The sequence below is a fragment of the Bison bison genome, unplaced genomic scaffold (genome assembly GCF_000754665.1).
Source record: "Bison bison bison isolate TAMUID 2011002044 unplaced genomic scaffold, Bison_UMD1.0 scf7180017864213, whole genome shotgun sequence".
Taxonomy (NCBI): Eukaryota; Metazoa; Chordata; class Mammalia; order Artiodactyla; family Bovidae; genus Bison; species Bison bison.
Window position 1 is genome coordinate 1,002,992 of NW_011494785.1, and position 18,342 is coordinate 1,021,333.

General features: G+C 52.6%; 1 protein-coding gene across 1 annotated transcript in view; it reads left to right on the top strand.

The window, feature by feature from the left end:
• Positions 1 to 18,197, top strand: part of VWF (von Willebrand factor) — a 125,850-nt gene extending 107,653 nt beyond the window's left edge. The window contains 10 exon segments of the mRNA XM_010845201.1: positions 306 to 455; positions 3,691 to 3,801; positions 5,811 to 5,991; positions 6,902 to 6,942; positions 7,420 to 7,536; positions 12,756 to 12,854; positions 13,523 to 13,651; positions 14,155 to 14,194; positions 17,307 to 17,404; positions 17,880 to 18,197. Coding sequence (XP_010843503.1) covers positions 306 to 455; positions 3,691 to 3,801; positions 5,811 to 5,991; positions 6,902 to 6,942; positions 7,420 to 7,536; positions 12,756 to 12,854; positions 13,523 to 13,651; positions 14,155 to 14,194; positions 17,307 to 17,404; positions 17,880 to 18,068 — 1,155 coding nt within the window. The 3' untranslated portion in view covers positions 18,069 to 18,197.
• Positions 18,198 to 18,342: the final 145 nt, after the last annotated feature.

Genomic DNA, 18,342 nt, shown 5'->3' on the forward strand with positions numbered 1-18,342 from the left:
AAGAGGCCAGACTCTAGTGTGGGCAGAGACCATGCTGTTTCACTTACTGCTGTAGTCTTAGCACCTAGGGTAGCTTCCAACACGTAGATCCTCCGTCCATGGGATTTTCCAGGCAAGAGTACTGGAGTGGGTTGCCATTTCCTTCTCCAGGGGATCTTCCCGACCCAGGGATTGAACCCGAGTCTACCGGCATTATAGGCAGACGCTTTACCGTCTGAGCCACCAGGGAAGATCCCAGCAGATGCCCACTCACCTCTCATTTAGATGAACCGAGTGAATTCACTCAGGAAACCTTGCGTCTACAGGTGTGCGTCCACCGAGGCACCATCTACCCCGTGGGCCAGTTCTGGGAGGAGGGCTGTGATACCTGCACCTGCACGGATCTGGAGGATGCTGTGATGGGCCTGCGCGTGGCCCAGTGCTCCCAGAAACCCTGCGCGGACATCTGCCGGCCGGTAAGGGGGAGCAGTGTGGGGCGGTTGGGACGGGGATCCCAGGAACGGGCAAGGAAGTCCCTTTAGGACCCTCTGGTTCAAGGCCAGAGGGGAAGGGCCAGGAGGGGAGTGGGGCGGGGTAACGGAAAGAGGCATGAGGCGAGCATGGCTCTGTCATCCTTCCGTGAACACTTCTCAGCTGACGGTCATCTCAGCCATGTGGTCTTGAGGCCAGAGGGCTGGGGAGTCGGTTTAAGCAGAGAGGTGAATTAATAGCCTAGAAAACAGGGCTTGGTTTTTTTTTCCTGTCAGTGTAACATCATGTTTCTACGTAGTTTGGTGATTTTTCAGACCAGGTTTATAATTTGAAGTACAGAAGTCGAGCTGTGTTTATAATTTGAGGTAAAGAAGTCGAGCTATGTTTATAATTTGAGGTATAACTGGGAGTTGGAACCCTCCCCCCAATTCAGTTTTTAATTCTTTTTGTGGTGGCCTGCCCACTAACTACTTGGGGATGCTCTATTCTTGCCAGTGAAGACTGATCAGACTCTAGAGAAAGGGGAACCACAGTCTGCCGGGGGAATTGTGGGTTGAATTCTTGCTGGTTTAAAGCTTTTATTGTTAGCACAGGTTCACATGCCCAATGCACAGGGAGGCCAAACAAACCGAAACATTGGAGTTTGAGGAAGAGAAAGGTTTATTGCAGGGCTGTGTAAGGAGATAGGCCGCTCTTGCCCTAAAAATCCCCAAGATCTCCTAAGGGTTTCGGCCAAGTATTTCTAAAAGCCAGGTGAGGGAGGGGGTCACAAGGGATGTGATCTGCACAGTTCTCCAATGGGCTGAGCGAAGGAGCAGGTGGTGTCATAAGGGTGAACATGACCAGTCCTTAGGCCCCAGGAGGCCTGGTGCTGTGTGCTCATGGTCAGTAAGTGGTGAACTTCTTCTGTTTGGTGGGGAGTTTTCACATTTGCAAAACAACTCAGAAAATGTGCATCAAATATTGTTACCTAGGTACTTCAGAGAGGAGCTACAGCAGAGGATGTGGGGGAGGCCTGTCTGTAGGAGGCCCCATAGGGTCCTGCTCAGTTACATTATTATTACTGCTTTATTCTCAGTAGAGAATGTTGATCAAAGAAGTGGAGCTAGGACAGATCTGTACCAACAGCAGTGAAGAGAAGGCTCTTGATGCTTTTTCAGAAGTGTGTGTGTGGTTTGCTGATGGAGGGGAGGGCCTGAGAGTGAATCCAGAAGTGGGGACGTCCATTCAGTGCCCCCACGGCTCTCCCTGCTTCGCTGATGCTGTGGAGGAGCAGGCCTGCCAGGCCCCTGGGAGAGGATGACGCTGTGGGATCCAGGGGTGCCTCTGGGGAGCGCGCATCCGTCTCCATCTCCTCCCACAGGCCACGGGAGGCAGCGGGAGTAACGTGCTATCGGGTGAAGAGAATGCTGCTAGAGGTCGTTTTTATACAGTTGGTCCCCAGTATGTTTTGTGTTTTGGTAGGGAGGTTTGTTTGTTTGTTTTAACTGTGATGGGTCTTTGTTGCAGTGCGTGGGATTTCTCTAGTTTCAGCAAGTGGGGGCTGCTCTGCAGTTGCGGGGCGCGGGCTTCTCATGGCGGTGGCTTCTCTTGTGGAGCACGCGCGCTAGGGCATACGGGCTTCAGTAGTTGCAGTGGGCGGGCTCAGTAGTTGTGGCTCATGGGTTTCGTTGTCCCTCGGCATGTAGAATCTTCGTAGACCAGGGATCAAACCCGGGTCCCCTGCATTGGCGGGTGGACTCCCAACCACTGGACCACCAGGGAAATCTAAGCCATTAGGTCTTATTCATCCTCATGATTCTCCTCCAGAAGGAAGAAGAGGCAGGGCTGTTCTTCCCACTTGTTAGAAAGCAGAGGGGATGAAGTTGGCTGAAAGCAGAGGGATGTTGTGCTAGGGGTCATCTGAAGCCAGCAGATGGGGCGAGTCCTGACTCCTAGCCTGGGGCTGTGCTGGCAGTCTGGTATAGCTGGCAACAGGGTTGATTTCCTTCAGGACTGACTGGTTTGACCTCCAGCTGCAGGATAACTAATGAGATCTCAGCTGTTAAGACTGAGAACAGCTTGCCAAGCACCACTGTGACGCGGGTTGGGTGTCGGCAGGTCCCATGGAGATGGTCCTCAGGCTCCCAGGTCCCCGGGAGAGGCTGTAACTGGGGTGTGGCTGAGTGTCAAGCACGTCCTGTGACTCGGTGCCACTTGTGAGTGTGCAGGGGGAGCAGAGCCGGTGTGGTACCCATGCCCGTCCCGAATACCCTTCTCTCCGAGATGCTGCTTAGTCCTGGGTTCTGGCCCCTCCTCCCCTGGGACAGCCTCGCACATCACTGTTTTGTCTGTTCTTTGTACACTGTTTCCGTGTTCTCGGTGGAGGGTTTCAATCCAAGACCCCCATGCTTTGGCCAGATTGGAGGACCTCCAAGAGGAGGATGGGTTGGCAGACTTCCACCTTGCAGGATGCTGGTCTTCCTGGCCAGCTTTCTGGGGATGGTTGGTCTCATCTCATGGTGCCCCATAAACTACTAGGTCAGTGTCAAGTGGTGACCTGGGGAAGCCCAGCTCTGTAGGTTACTGAGAGGTCCTGGGGTCAAGGCGCTCATCTCGTGCAGGTAACTTGCTCTGTTAGTGCAGAGCCCAGACTCCAGGCATCCTGAATGTTCTCCCCTGGTCTAGACTTGGGCCGTGATAAACGTTGGGTCAGCTGGCAGCTGCTGCATGAACTCTGAACGTCTTTAAAACCCCCGTGGACTGCCTCTTGGGGCTTCCCTAGTAGCGCCATAGTAAAGAATCCCCCTGCCAGTGCAGGAGATGCAGGTTTGATCTCTGGTCCAGGAAGATCCCCTGGAGAAGGAAATGGCTACCCACTCCAGTATTCTTGCCTAGAGAATTCCATGGACCGAGGAGCCTGGTGGGCTACCTCCATGGCCTCTCAAATAGTCAGACACGACTGAGAAACTGAACAAAAAGGACTGGCTCCTGGTCCGGAGTGGACGCTTGCGGAGGGCAGGGTTGTATCTGGACAGATGATGTGAGAGCCGTAGTGATTCAGTGGGTGGTGCTTCCTGACCACTTAGCGTGATCGTGGGGCTGGAGGAGCGCAGAGATGAGGACGTCCGGTCCGGCTGCCCTCTGCAAGCCCCGGAGCTCCAAACACCTGTGCGGGGACCAGAGCACTTGCGTCTTTGCTGCCAGCTGTCCCGACACTCCGTCCTTGTGTGTTTTCAGGGCTTCACCTACGTCCTCCGCGAGGGAGAGTGCTGTGGAAGGTGCCTGCCGTCGGCCTGCGAGGTGGTGACCGGCTCCCCGCGGGGGGACTCCCAGACCCAGTGGAAGAGTGTAGGTCTGGGCCAGGGTGTGTGGGCAGGGGGCTGGGGGCCGGGCCAGCCTCATCTGGGCTCCAGGGCTGGCCTTGGTTTCGATAAAGCAGATGCTCACTCCCTACCGTTCGCTCTCCCTGTGGCGAGTTTAATGTAGCTGTTGGTTTATCCAGATGTCAGCTGGGGAACTAGTTAAGGCTGCCCAGATCTGGGGAGAGCCCAGTGCCCTCTCTATGAGTTCTGTGAGCTCCTGGGGGTGGGGGTTATGTTCTCCTGTTCACCTGTGAACCTGAGGACTCTGATGGTTGATGCAGGTCTGTATGATGGCCCAGGCAGGGTCCTCTGACCTTGTCACTGATTTCCGTTGGAGAAATTTACAATCCAGAGAAGCAAACAGTGTTTCTGTCCCCAGACCCCGCAAGCTACTTCTGCAGCTCTGGCTGTGGCCCTTGACCATGCCAGTGGCCCCCCACCTCCCTCCCTATCGTCTCCTGTCTGGCCTCTCACCCCCAGATCCCCCTCCCTGAACCAGAGCAGCCTAGCTTCTCCTTTGTGGCCAGAGGCCCTCACTTTGGCTCTGGAGCCATTTTCTGAAACACAGAAGATCCCTCCCTGGGAGTCTTAGCTCAGACGCAACGATGTTAACAGACCTTTCCACTCTGGCTGATACGGATAAAGTGGGGGTGCTGAGCCCTGGGATCCTCAGGAGGCAGGTGCTGGGGTGGGTGTGAGGTCCCTTCTCAGTCCTCCAGGAAGACCAAAACACACTCTGTTTAGAAGGAGCGCAAAGGGTTAACTGTCCTGCCCTGGCCATGCGCATCTCGTGCCCTGGCCCACTGGCCTCTTCCTCCTCGGTGGTGACCAAGGGACTTGCTGAATTCCCCGTGAGGGGTCCCACCTCCCTATTCTAGTCCTGGTCCCTGGGGATGTCCTTGCTCCATCCCTCCTCCTGCCCTGTCAGGCTGCCTGCTCCCCATCACCCCAGAATCAGGCTGGTTTTGCGAATCCTCCCCAGGGTCAGAGGCTGCTGTGTCCTGGTGGCGGGGGGAGCTGACAACTGGTACCTTTGAGGCTCAGTACCCCTCCCTCCCAGTCACTCATCTGCCTCCAGGGCTCACTCAGCTCTGACATCAGTGTATACGGAAGAGTCTCCCTCGCCCTCCCTCCCTCTGACTGTAAGACTTGGGGGTCAGAAGTGGCTCTGGAACATGAGGGACCAGCGGGAGTGGATGGGGACGGGTCTTCTTAATGCATATGATGTCCAGGGCTCAGTGGGTTATTGATCAGAGTCGAGTGTGGCCTGCAGCGGGAAGGTGTGTTCAGGGTGAGTCAGAAAGGGGTCAAGACAGAGGCTGCAGTCGGGGCACTCTGCTCCTCCTCTGAAAAGAGAAGAAAGGGAACCGGGCCCGAAAGAAGCTGCCGGGCCTGGAGCATGCCGACTGGGCACCCCTGCTTGTGCGTCCGGGAGACACACAGACCGGTCAGAAACTCCGGGGAACTTTCTGAACCATGTTCTGGACACTCAGTGCTCCTGGATGGTGGAGCCAGCCCGAGGGGACAGGCCACCCATTGCAGCCTGGAGGACTGGGGACAGATTGCAGGGCCAAGGGCCAGATGCCAGCATCCCATCTTTAGAGGGAGGCCGTGTGAGGCTGGGCGATGGGCTGGTTCCCCCGACCCCCATGTCGCCCCTCCGCTGTCTCCCCATGCCGCTGTTCCTGGTTGCTCAGCTCCCAGGCGGGCTGAGGGCAGAGGGAGCACCCTCTGTCCTCAGGTGCTTCCTCTGGTGGCTCAAGACTGTCTTGGGAGCACACGTGGCTCTGAGCTGGGCTCTTGGTTGGGGGGACTCTGACCCAGACTCACCGAAGGACCTGGACGAGCTGTCATTCCCTCCAGGGGCCTCCCCCATGGGCAGGGCTTAGCTGTGGAGCCAGGCTCACCTCCAGGGCCCACCCAAGCTCCTGAGGGGACCACCCACTCCCAGCAGGACCTCGGGCCCCATGACCCACTTGGGTGCTCTGCCCACAGGTTGGCTCTCACTGGGCCTCCCCCGAGAACCCCTGCCTCATCCACGAGTGCGTCCGAGTCGAGGAGGAGGTCTTCGTGCAGCAGAGGAACGTCTCCTGCCCGCAGCTGAATGTCCCCGTCTGCCCGTTGGGCTTCCAGCTGCGCTGTCAGACCTTGGGCTGTTGCCCCACCTGTCACTGTGGTAAGACATGCCACCAGGCCAGCCTCCAGGCCTCCCAACCCTCCAAAAAGGCTCAGGAGGGCTCCCGAATCCCTGCCTTTGGAGCAGCTTAGGGAAATGGGCAGGATCAAATCTTCCTGTCCATTCCTAATGTTTTGGGGAGAAAGCAAATGAGAGGAGAGAAGCAGGACAGTTCCTGAAGGTCATCACTGAGCTCAGTGCTGGCTTTGTACCATGTCTCATGTCATCCCATGACGATCACAGTGAGTACTGTGATACAGCCATTTGCTCACCTGAGTGGTAGAACTGGGATTGGATCCAGGCTTCTCTGATTCTACAAATACCTTCTCCATCATTCTTCTGAAGAAGGTATTCCAGCTGTCCATCTCCTAACCCCACCAACCAAGCAACCAAGCAACCAAGCAACCAATCAACCAAACAACCAATCAACCAACCAACCATCAACCAAGCAACCAACCAACCATCAACCAAGCAAACAACAAACCAAGCACTCAACCAAACAAACAATCAGCCAAACAACCAATAGCAGCAGCAATAGCAAACAACTCTCACCACCTGCTACCCTGAATTCTTTGTGTGATTTTATCATGGGACTTAGTTTCCAAAGCAGATTTTCATTCCTTCACAAGCACAGCACCCTCTCTCTTGCCCCGTCGATGTGAATCACTTAAACAAGCACCCTCCCCTCCAAGGCTCCAGGGGGCTGGAGGGTGGGGAGTAGGCAGCTGCCCATCCTTGAGGGGCCTGGGGTCAGTGTGGCCACGTAGGCAGGAGGACCCACAGTGCTTTGCGGGGTGGAGGGAAGGACTGGAAGGTGGAGCGGAGAGGCCCAGCCCAGCGGAGCGGCCAGGTTGCAGGTCTCCAGCAGGTGTGTTCCGATCACTCATGCCCTGCGCCTGTCTCTCCCCAGAGCCCGTGCAGGCTTGCGTGCTCAACGGCACCATCATCGGGGTGAGCTGATGCGTTCTCCCCAGGGGGGCAGGGACAGGGGCTGTGTGGAGGGTGGGCAGCATCTGAAAGTGCAAATACAGGGCCCGGGGCGACCTGCTCCACCCACACTTTCCTTGCTCCTAGGGCTTCCCAGGCATCCTGGAGGGGAAGCCCCAAATCTCTAGGGCCTGGGTCCCACCTTCGCCTTCTAGCGCTCATCTCCTGGTCCCCCAGCCCCCAGGCACAGGAGATGTGTCTGTCCCCTCTTCTTCTGCCCCAGGGAAAGCCCTCACTCTCACCACTGCCATCCTTGAGGGGGGAGGGTGGGGGAAGGAGTGGCCTCTGGGGACCGGAGGAGAATTGGGGTGATGATGGCTCCTAGCAGCTTTGAGCAGCCGGGCCCCACACCTAAGGCAGATGGCTCATGGGGCTGAGGGTGGTCAGGGGTTGGGGGACCAGGGTGCCAGGAGGCCTGACCCTGGTCCCCCCTGGTTCCAGCCCGGGAAGACTGTGATGGTTGACGCATGCATGACCTGCCGCTGCCACGTCCAGGCAGGGGTCATCTCTGGATTCAAGCTGGAGTGCAGGAAGACCACCTGCCAGGCCTGCCCTGCGGTAAGAGAGGCTGTGGCTGGGGGGACCGGGGGGTCAGCTGGGCACTTTTAGGACCCAGGCAATGGGACCTCACTAGGATCTTTAAATAAAAACTTTCTTGATTTTCTGATTCTGTCCAGTATCTGACAACTGTCAGGAAGGGACTAAAAGTCACCTACCCAGATTGCATTTCTCAGAAATTATTATAATTTAGTTTTGTACATTTTAAACATTCTTTTAGTGTATTTGCAAGGCTGAGACCATATTCACAATTCTGTATTCTTTTTTAGGCAACATTTTAAATGACATCATTACTGATCTTTGAAAGCATTAAAAATCAGTCAAATATTTATCCGACAGTTACCAGTTAGCCCACAATTATTTATCAGACACTTGCTACGTGCAGATTTCTACACAACGTTCTCTGGAGTGGACCTGCCTCAAAGTGTACTTTCATTATTGCACATTGTTGTCCGACTCTTTGTGACCCCATGGACTGCACCCTGCCAGGCTCCTCTGTCCATGGGATTTCCCAGGCAAGAATACTGGAGTGGGCTGCCATTTCCTTCTCCAGGGGATCTTCCTGACCCAGGGATTGAACCCAGGTCTCTAGCATTTCAGGCAGAGTGTGTACCATGGAGCCGCCAGGGAAGCTCTGTTGGACACTGGGGTGGTCTAAAATAGTTCACCCCGTTTCTGCCAGGTCACGATGATGGTATTTGCTTTGAATACCTCTGCAGGTGGGATCAGGGACGTGGAATCCTCATTTCTAGTGGAGTAGAGGAGAGCATGCACTTCACTGGTCTAATCACGACTCTGCAAACCCCTCCTCCCCCGCCAGCTGCACCAGTGCTGAGGAGGATGCCCTGGCTTCTTCTGCAGGCTGCCCCCTGCATCTGGGGCTCCTGCTGTCCTAGAGAATACAGTTGGTCAGATGAGTTTGTTGTGAGCTGGATGCACAGAATACATAATGTAACCACTCTTTTAGGTGGTGGAGCAGTGGGTAGGGGCTGGACGGTTCCTGGAGAGGAGTCTCTCATCAGAGGAGCAATGCACTGGCCAGAGGGGAGGTGCGATGGGGCGAGGGATGAGGAACGCTGGAGCCCGTGTGGTCAGCACTCTTGAGGACAGGGTGTGTTCTGCACCTGGGCGCTGTGTGAGGCTCCAAGGGAGTGAAGGGAATAGGATACACATTGTTTCTGATAGGACGGCTCAAATAGAACATCCTTGCCTCAGTTAGGAAGAAGGGACCGAAATACGTGTTTTTACTTTTTTAAAATTTAAAATCCCAGTTGTTTTAGGGTTTCCAGTGCAAGTGTGTGTGTGTGTGTGTGAGTGTGTGTGTGTGTGAGACAACTCCCCTGATACATTTGGGCTTGAATATAGGAAGGAATGATGCTGTCTGAAGTCTGTGGCACCCCTTCACCTGAATGTCGATGGAATTACAATCAATGCCAGGAGAGAGAGGTTCGCACCCACTGTCCTGCAGGAAGCGGTCAGGGGGATGAGCACACTCTTTACTGGTGCCCTCTGGTGGTCAGAGGATGGCACAGTCACCTCTGCATCCATAGATACCCAGTTTTTGTTTTTAGATACCTTGTTTTAGAATCCAGTCTAGACATAGGTTTCTAAATATTTTTAAATCCACAGCTCACTTTGGTCTGTGTACTCCTCCTCTTCTCCAAAATTGCATCTCCCCAGGGCAGTGCGGGCTTCTCTGGTGGCTCAGATGGTAAAGAATCCGCCTCCCAGGGCAGGAGATAGCGGTTTTAATCCTTGGATGGGGAAGATCCCCTGGAGAAGGCAATGGCAACCCGTGTTCTTGTCTGGAGAATTCCATGAACAGAGGAGCCTGGAAGGCCACAGTCCATAGGGTCGCAAAGAGTCAGACACAACTGAGCGACCAAGCAAATCACACACACACACACACACACACACACACACAGGGCAGTAAACTCACTTCCTCCCCCTTGAGATCCTGGAGAGTAGCTCTGCGGTGTGTCTTTCAGTCTTTGCTGAGCTCTGCCTCATATGCCCCTTCTCGCTCAGCATCCTTCCCTGGACCTCCGGGAGGCCTCCTGCACGTGGGGAGCTGTGCTGGGTCAAGTTTAGGTCAGCCTGGTTGAACTGCAAATGTCAGATGGGACTGTTAGCATCACCAGAAACATGGGCCCTGTGTCTCCTCCAGGGGAGACGATGCTTATGCCTCAAGGAGCCCAGCAGCCGATGGTCTGTGCTGATGGTTTTGCTGGTAGAGACAAAGGAAGGCAAGGGGAAGAGACATGACCCTGACCGGGAACACTGAGAAGGCCTCCCGGAGGAGCATGACCTTCGATTGACCTTCAGCAGTGCCCACCCAGGAGTGGGAATGGGGACAGACTGGCAGATCAGCAGGAGTAAGGGCAGTGGCTTTTCAAAAAATAAAAGTAGTTTCTCTTTTTTAAAGGCTTTTAAAAATAGTTCTACTAGATATTGCAATTATTTTTAAAAGTAGATAAATTAAGGCTTTTAGTTGGAGTTTCAACATCAAACTCTCAAAAATTACTAGAATGAATAGACAGAGAAGTAGAAGGATACAGTAGACCTGAAAAGCGCTATGAACCAATTCAACATAATTAAGTTTTATACAGTTTTCACACAACAGCAGGATACAAAATTCTGTTCAAGTTCCCATAGACCATAAACCAGGAGACACTGGAACATATCCAGGGACATAAAACAAGGTGCAAAAATTTCATGGTCTAAAGGTATTGAAATCATACAGACTCTGTTCTCTTAACACTGTGGAATTATGTTAGAAATCAATATCAAAGGAGACTTGAAAATAACCCACATAGTTTCAAGTGCAAGGTTTAAAATATTTTCTTATCACTGTGAATGTGCTAAGTCGCTTCAGTTGTGTTTGACTCTTTGCGACCCTGTGGACTGTGACTCTCCAGGCTCCTCTGTCCATGGGATTCTCCAGGCAAGAATACTGGAGTGGGTTGCCATGCCCTCCTCCAGGGGATCTTCCCGACCCAGGGATCGAACCTGTGTGTCTTATGTCTCCCGCATTGGCAGGCGGGTTTTCTTTACAACTAGCGCCACCTGGGAAGCCCATATTCACTATTCATTATCAGTTGTAAACCGTGCATAGGACCAATGTTAATAAATGTATTCACAAGAGAAAAAAGTTTAAAAAGAGGGTGAGAAAAGGAAGATAGAGTAAGGGCAGTGGGGAGATAGGACTGGGGTCCTCGAGTGGCCTACACAGTTTGTGAAAAGGGCGGGGAGACACCTGTGAGAAGAGCCTGGGGGGCATCCCTGGACAGGGGAGCAGGGCTCATTGGCTGCTCTGACCTGTGAGTTCTGTGGTTGGTGGGACGCCTGGCCCTTCCTGATTGGATGCCGCAGTGAAAGCCCGGTCAGCTCTGCCCACCTCCTGGGCCACCTGCTGGCTGTGCAGTGCGTGTCCGGTCAGCACTGGCCGGAAGCCCAGCAGCGCTCAGACACGCCTGTCACCTGTGCACTGGTGTTCTCGCCTCTCAGGGTCTCTTCTCTCTCCTGTGGGTGAGGTCAGCCTGCTCCCTCCCCTCCCCTCCCTCCTTCCCCCGTCTACTGCTCCTCGGAAATCACTGCCCTCTCCTCTCACCTCCCACCCCATCCTCCACCTCCTCCTGTCCCTTTCCCTCCCACGGTGCCCCCCATCTTTCCTTGTCCTTGGCTTCACCATGCGCTTGGCCCCTATGGGGTGTGGATGGAGCCTCCACAGCCTCATCTCTTCACTTTGCAACCCCCTCCTCCATTTGTCCCCCATCCCTCATGTCTCCTGTAAAGATTTTGGGCCGAGTAGAGGGTATTTCCTAGTCTCTTCTGGCACTCACTAGAAAATGCCCCAATCCAGGCTCCTATGAAATCCTCTCTGACGTCAACCCCATTTTATTTCCTCGTTCTGATAATAACCAGTTACATGCATTCATGCTGCTTTTCCCATCTCTCTTCCTCTCCCATTCATCACTGTCCACACCTTCAGGAATCGTGTGATTTTGAAAACACAGCTAAAGCTCACCCTATGGCCTCAAACGTCAACAGTGTCCTTCCAAGCATGTGTGTGTAGCCGGGGCCCATCCAGTCGCCCTGTTCTGCTGGAAGCTCAGTCCTCACTGGCTTTCTCTATAGCCTCCCTGATGGGTTCAGTGCACACTCACAGACTCCTCACCTCCCTGCTGGTTAGGAGCCTTCAGTCTCTGTGCAATCAACATGGGAGCCCTGTGAGACAGCCAGGTCTTCTGCCCGGGACTCCAGACTGACCTGCTAGAGATTCACAGCAGAAAAACCTCAGGACCCCAAGGAATGAATCTCTAAGTGGTCATTACTAAATGTAGCAAAATGAAAAAAATGACACCGTCATTGGCTTTCATATAGCTAAATGTATTCTTTTAAAATTTTGCTGAGTTTTGTTCTTCCTGTTTTTTTTTTTTTTTTTTATGATGTGAAAGTGTTAGTTGTTCAGTCGTGTCCGACTCTTTGCGACCCCACAGAGTGTAGCCCGCCAGGCTCCTCTGTCCATGGAATGCGCCAGGCTCCTCTGTCCATGGAATGCGCCAGGCGAGAATATTGGAGTGGGTTGCCATTCCCTTCTCCAAGGGATCTTCCCGACTCAGGGATGTGGTTCTCCCACATGGCAGGCAGATTCTTTGCTGTCTGAGCCACCAGGGGAGCCCCTTTTGGCATGGTGGGGAAAGATGAAAGAGCTTTAATTTTAATGCAATGATGAGACAACTGATGATCGCTTTTTGCTTCTTATTTGGTTAACATGTTTGAAAATTCTTTGCAAAAATAAAAAGTTGGTTACCCTGTGTGGTCTCCCAGATTTGGGGGCATTTTTGTAAAACCGTGAAATCCTGTGGTCTGGAAGCTACAGCCTTTTCCCCTACCGTAAAGGTAAGGGATGGAGGCAGGAAGACAGTTTCCGCTGTGACAAAGTCCAGTGGTGGATGATGATTGCGTGGACTAGGTGATGACAGAGGACCTTGGAATGATAAGCAGTGGATGAGTTCAAGATGCATTTTTTGGCAAGATCTGGTGATGTGTGGGTGAGGGGCGAGGCAGGGGATGAGCAAAAGAGAGCAGGGACGAGGATGACCCCCAGATTTCTGGTTGGAGCGGCTGGGTATGATGAAATCATTTACAGTTTGGCTTACTTATGAGCGGTGTCTTCAGGGGAGGTTCACAGAGGCTGCATTTTCTCCTGGTTCCAGGGTTACATGGAAGAGAAGCTCCAGGGCGAATGCTGTGGGAGATGCCTGCCTACGGCGTGCACCATTCAGCTACGAGGGGGACAGATCATGATGCTGAAGGTGGGGGCAAGTGGACGTCAAGACTGTCCCCTCAGATCATCGTCTGCCTCCCTTCTTGGGGATCTTTTCTTCAAGAAGGAGGGGGCAAAGTTTGGGTCAATATTGACTTCTTTTCATACCTATTTCTGATTTTTTATAAAGAAAAGATGGATAACCTTTAGAAGGTACAGGATTTTCTCTTTGATTTAGTTATTTTGTCACTTTCCTCGACAAGGGGATAGTTGGTGTGGGCCCCCATGATTGAGAGTTGGTTGACCTCTAAGATTTTCTCCAGCCTTGATTATCTCTGAGACTGGGTAGGCAGTCAGGTGCCAGAGATGCCGATCTGTGAAAGTTAGGATGGGCTGGTGAGACAGGCACCTAGTTCACTCATCTCTCCATCAGAGGCACTCAGCTCTAGTTCAGCTATTGATTGACCAGTTTACCTCCACTGTGTCTTAATTCTTTATGCTGTTATGTGGTCAGAAGAGTTTAGGGATTCCCTGCCTTCATACAGCCCTGTTCCCAGTAAACAGGTTGCAAAACCAGACTGCACCTGCCTCATTCTTGTTCTATGGTCCCCCACGTTGTCTCAACAACTCCAGGGAGTCAAGGTCACTATTTGAAGTGGCTGTGAAACCCAAGCTGCCTTCAGATGTGCTCAACGCACGTCCTCTCTTTCCTTTCAGCGTGATGAGACACTCCAGGATGGCTGTGACAGTCACTTCTGCAAAGTCAACAAGAGAGGAGAGTTCATTTGGGAGAAGAGGGTCATGAGCTGCCCGCCCTTCAACGAACACAAATGCCTGGCTGAGGGGGTGAGCCGTCGGAGCCCGGGCCCTGCTTTCCTCTCGACTGGCTCCATCTATGACTGAAAAAAGAAGGTTCTTTTGAATGGCAGTCCAGCTCTGCCATGATTCCCAGTGTTCAAGGAGAACCCCAGCCTAGTTTAAAAATCAACAAAATTACAAAATCAAAGCCTGATAGAGAGATGAAACTCTCTATGATGCTCTAAGAAAATACCTCCCCTTGGGGGAGATTGGATCTGTGATCCTTGAATGGGGAGGTGAGAGGCCAAACTAATTGATGGTCCCCCCTGGGGATGACAGTCCCGGAGACTCTCAACTGGAAGAGAATTCAGAATAATCAGGACTGTTTCAGCCTGACTGGGCGGGGTGGTCAGTCTGCTCACCTTTGTGATGGGACAGTCCATTCACTTCTGGGGACTTGGGCTCAGGGCTGTGAGTCCAGAGGCAGGAATGACAGAAAGTGTCCGCTATGTACTATTTGTGCCTAACTTGGGACTTTGCTGTTTTCTTAGGGGAAAATCATGAAAATTCCTGGCACGTGCTGTGACACATGTAAGTACGTTACCAATAGGCTGTCCCTTGAAACCCATCAGATTAAGTCCAGGGGATGTTCCTCGAAGTGAACTTTGTTCTAGAAAGATAGAGCAGTCATTGCATTCCGTTCTGCAGGGGACTGCCACCCTGCCTCGCATGTCCTTGGACTGCCCCCTACTCAAGCCCCCTTTCAGATGCCTGTAAACCAGTCTCTTCTTCCTTCTTCCAGACTCCTGGCAATCACTAGCCTCTTACTTGCCTTTATCCTCACCGGGTCTTGGGTTGGTCACAGTCCTATCACAAGAGAATGTCTTCTCTCTGCCAGTGAAGCTCCTTGAGGACGAGGCACCTTGATTTATGATCTCAACAGATGAGACACTCAATACACCTCTGTTCTTTGGGTATCCCAGAGAGAAGGGGAAGCAAGAAGCTGGCTGTGGGGCTGCAGAGAAACACAGTCTTCTTAAGGATTGATAAGGCTGGTCTCATTAACCAGTTTTATTAATCTCCTCTCCTTCACTCTTGCCTGTTCTTTTTTAAAATTAATTAATTTTACTTTCGGCTGCACTGTGTTTTTGTTGCGGTGGCCAGGCTTTCTCTAGTTGTGGAGGCCGGGGCTACCTTTAGTTGTGGTGGACAAGCTCCTTGTTGTGGTGGCTTCTCTTGTTGCTGAGCATGGGCTCTCGAGCGCACTTGCTCCGTAGTCATGGTGCATGGGCTTAGACGCCCCAAGGCATGTGGGATCTTCCTGGACTAGGGATCGAGCCTGTATCCCCTGTGTTGGCAGGCAGATTCTTTGCCACTGGGCCACCAGGGAAGTCCTTGGCTTTTCCTGACTTTGCACTGTGTTGCACGGGTTGGTCCCCCAGTAGTTACCGCAGCAGCTTTGGAGACGGAGCTCCAGTCAGCTCATCAGAAAGCATCTCACTGCATGTTCTTGTTTCCATGAGCACATGTACTTCTCAGAATCCCAAAGTTAGTGCTGTATACTCTGGGTATAGAATTACTTGTCTGGACTAATATTCTTTGTTTTTTAGTTTAGTTAGCTTTTTTGTTTGTTTTTGGATTCCTGGGTCCATGTTCCCATGTTTATTTGGAGGTAGAGAAAGCAAAGAGTTGCTCAGTTGTGTCCGACTCTTTGCAACCCCATGGACTATAGCCCACCAGGCTCCGCTGTCCATGTAATTCTCTAGGCAAGAATACTGGAGTGGGTAGCCATTCCCTTCTCTAGGGGATCTTTCTGACCCAGGGATCGAACCTGGTCTCCTGCATTGCAGGCGGATTCTTTACCATCTGAGCCACCAGGGAAGCCCCTGGGGAAAAGAAAGAAAGAGTGAAAGCATGAATACCTTCAGTGGTCAGTCATTTGTTCTTCTCCTGATGGCTCCCTCTGACAGTCCCTGGAGTTGCTGTAACCAAGCTGCAGACTGAGGGGACACACTCTGAGAGCATCTCTCTCTGTGATTCCTGTCTGCATGGCTGAGATCAGGAAACCATCCAGGAAGAGACGCATTTTTCTCTAGGTGTGCTGCAGGGGCAATCTGGCCAAGGCTGTTATCTGCAAAACTAGCAATGAGGCCGGAGAAGGCACTGGCACCCCACTCCAGTACTCTCGCCTGGAAAATCCCACGGACGGAGGAGCCTGGTAGGCTGCAGTCCATGGGGTCCCTAAGAGTCGGACACGACTGAGCAACTTCACTCTCACTTTTCACTTTCATGCATTGGAGAAGGAAATGGCAACCCACTCCAGTGTTCTTGCCTGGAGAATCCCAGGGACGGGGGAGCCTGGTGGGCTGCCGTCTATGGGGTCGCACAGAGTTGGACACGACTGAAGCGACTTAGCAGTAGCAGCAGCAATGAGGCCAAACGGAGGCTTCAGTGCTTTCAGGAGACGGGAACCTCCATAAGGAAAATAAGCCAGGCTCGGGGATTTAAATCAACTGTGTGTTGGCTTCAATATGTTTTCCTCATTCACCCTCTTAATGTGGTTGGCAGGCTTTTGCTTTCAAATGAAATTATTTGGAAATTGGGAGTCTGGCTAATATGTATTTAAAGTTGAATTAGATTTGGAGCCATCCAGGGATGGAAAACTCCCAGTGTTTGGACAGGCAACGGTGAGCTGACATTGAATCCTAGAATTATCAGTGGTGCAAGGAGAGATTCAAAGCTGAATGCTTTTAACCCCTGTGTGGTAAGGAAACCCATGCCTGCGACCAGGAGATGGCTATACTCAAAGCAAAAGATTCCATAGGGGCCACAAGGATCTTCTCAGTCCCTAGGGAGACAATGACATTTGCAGGGATGGATAGATATTAATTGTATTTATTGGATACTCATTGCCCGTTCACTTCTGGGTATAGTATAAGCAGGCTTCCCAGGTGGGAATCCGCCTGCAATGCTGGAGACGGAGGAGATTCAGTTTTGATCCCTGGGTGGGGAAAATCCTCTGGAGAAGAAACTGGCAACCCTCTCCACTATTCTTGCCTGGAAAACTCCATGAACAGAGGAGGCTGGCAGGCCGTAGTCCATGGGGTCACAGAGTTGGACACAACTGAGCAACTCAGCATGCATGCAGAATTATAAGCACAAGAGGCTTGCTCTGATCATTATGGCTTTTAGAGTCTACAATTGTATAAAAGTAAGTCTTATCCATCGACATCACCAAAGCATGGTGAATCTAGGTTCCTCTTGCAGTTAGAATTGTGCCATTAAGTGAGTTCAACCCAGTGATATCTTTATCTCTGATTGTGAAGGGTCAGGAGAAGCTGGGCTTCAGGTGGTGCTAGTGGTTAAGAACCTGCCTGCCAATGCAGGAGATGCAAGTTCGATCTCTGGGTCAGGAAAACACCCTGGAGAAGGGAATGACAACCCACTCTAGTATTCTTGCCTGGGAAATCACATGGACAGAAGAGCCTGGTGAGCCGCAGTCTGTGGGGTTGCAAAGAGTAGGACACGACTGAAGCGACTTAGCAGGAGAAGCTGAGGGGAACCAGGATCACTGACTTGCCCTCTCTGTAGCTGGCTCTGGTGACCTGGTTACTGTGAAACTGACCTATGTCTAGTGAATAAGGGAACTGGAGTGGACAGTGTCGAACGGGAGAACAGGTCCCATCTCTCACTTGCCCTGTAGGTGAGGAGCCTGAGTGCAAGGACATCACAGCCAGGGTGAAGTCCATCAAGGTGGGAGACTGCAAATCTGAAGACGAAGTGGACATTCACTACTGCCAGGTAAGGGGTCCTCTGCTCAGAGGACGGGTCTCTTCATTCGAACACCTCTCTTGAGATACATTGTGAAAAGATCTGGGAAGTTCACAGGGAGGAGATGTGAAAGAAACTAGGAACATTTTTTTCCTTTTGAAAGCAAATGTTTTATTGAAGTTAACTGAGAAATTTTGACCCCAGAAGATTAAAAAATATCAGCAATGATTCAAAGCTTCCTTTGAGGAGAACGGAGGGTTACTTATGGAACACGGGAGCTGCCTTCCCTGGAGATCCATCAAACATGCATAGAAATTGCAGCTACAGGGCTGGGTGTGAGAGTTCCAATTAGGGGAGGCCTTTCAGACACACTGCCTGCTGTCCTGGGTTCCTCTGGCCGAGGCCAGGCCTGGAGGAGGGCAGGTGCAAGAAGCCGGCTGCCCCAGAGCCTCCCCACCCTAGGACTCTCTATCACCCGCGTCGCTGCCTCTCTTTCCCGCTGCAGGGAAGATGCACCAGCAAAGCCCTGTACTCCATCGACACGGAGGACGTGCAGGACCAGTGTTCCTGCTGCTCGCCGACGCGCACGGAGCCCATGCCAGTGCCTCTGCGCTGCACCAACGGCTCCATCATCCACCATGTGGTCCTCAACGCCCTGCAGTGCCAGTGCTCCTCCAGGAAATGCAGCCCGTGACGCGCTGCCCGCCCGCCACGGACACCCGCTGCCTCCCGCTAGGCTCGGCGATCCCTGCTCCGCGCATGCGCACTCTACGCCCGGACCTTCCCGGGCTCACAATAAAGGCCAATCTATCCTCTCGTCAAAGGCTGGTGGTTCATCCAGGTTGAGATGGCTGGGCTGCTCTGAGCCGGGTGCTGAGGTGGGGGCTGGGGAGTGGAGAGGGAGCCCAGGCTTTCACACCAGATCCTTTTCACCCCCGAGAGAGACTGTACCCAGTGCATCCACTGGA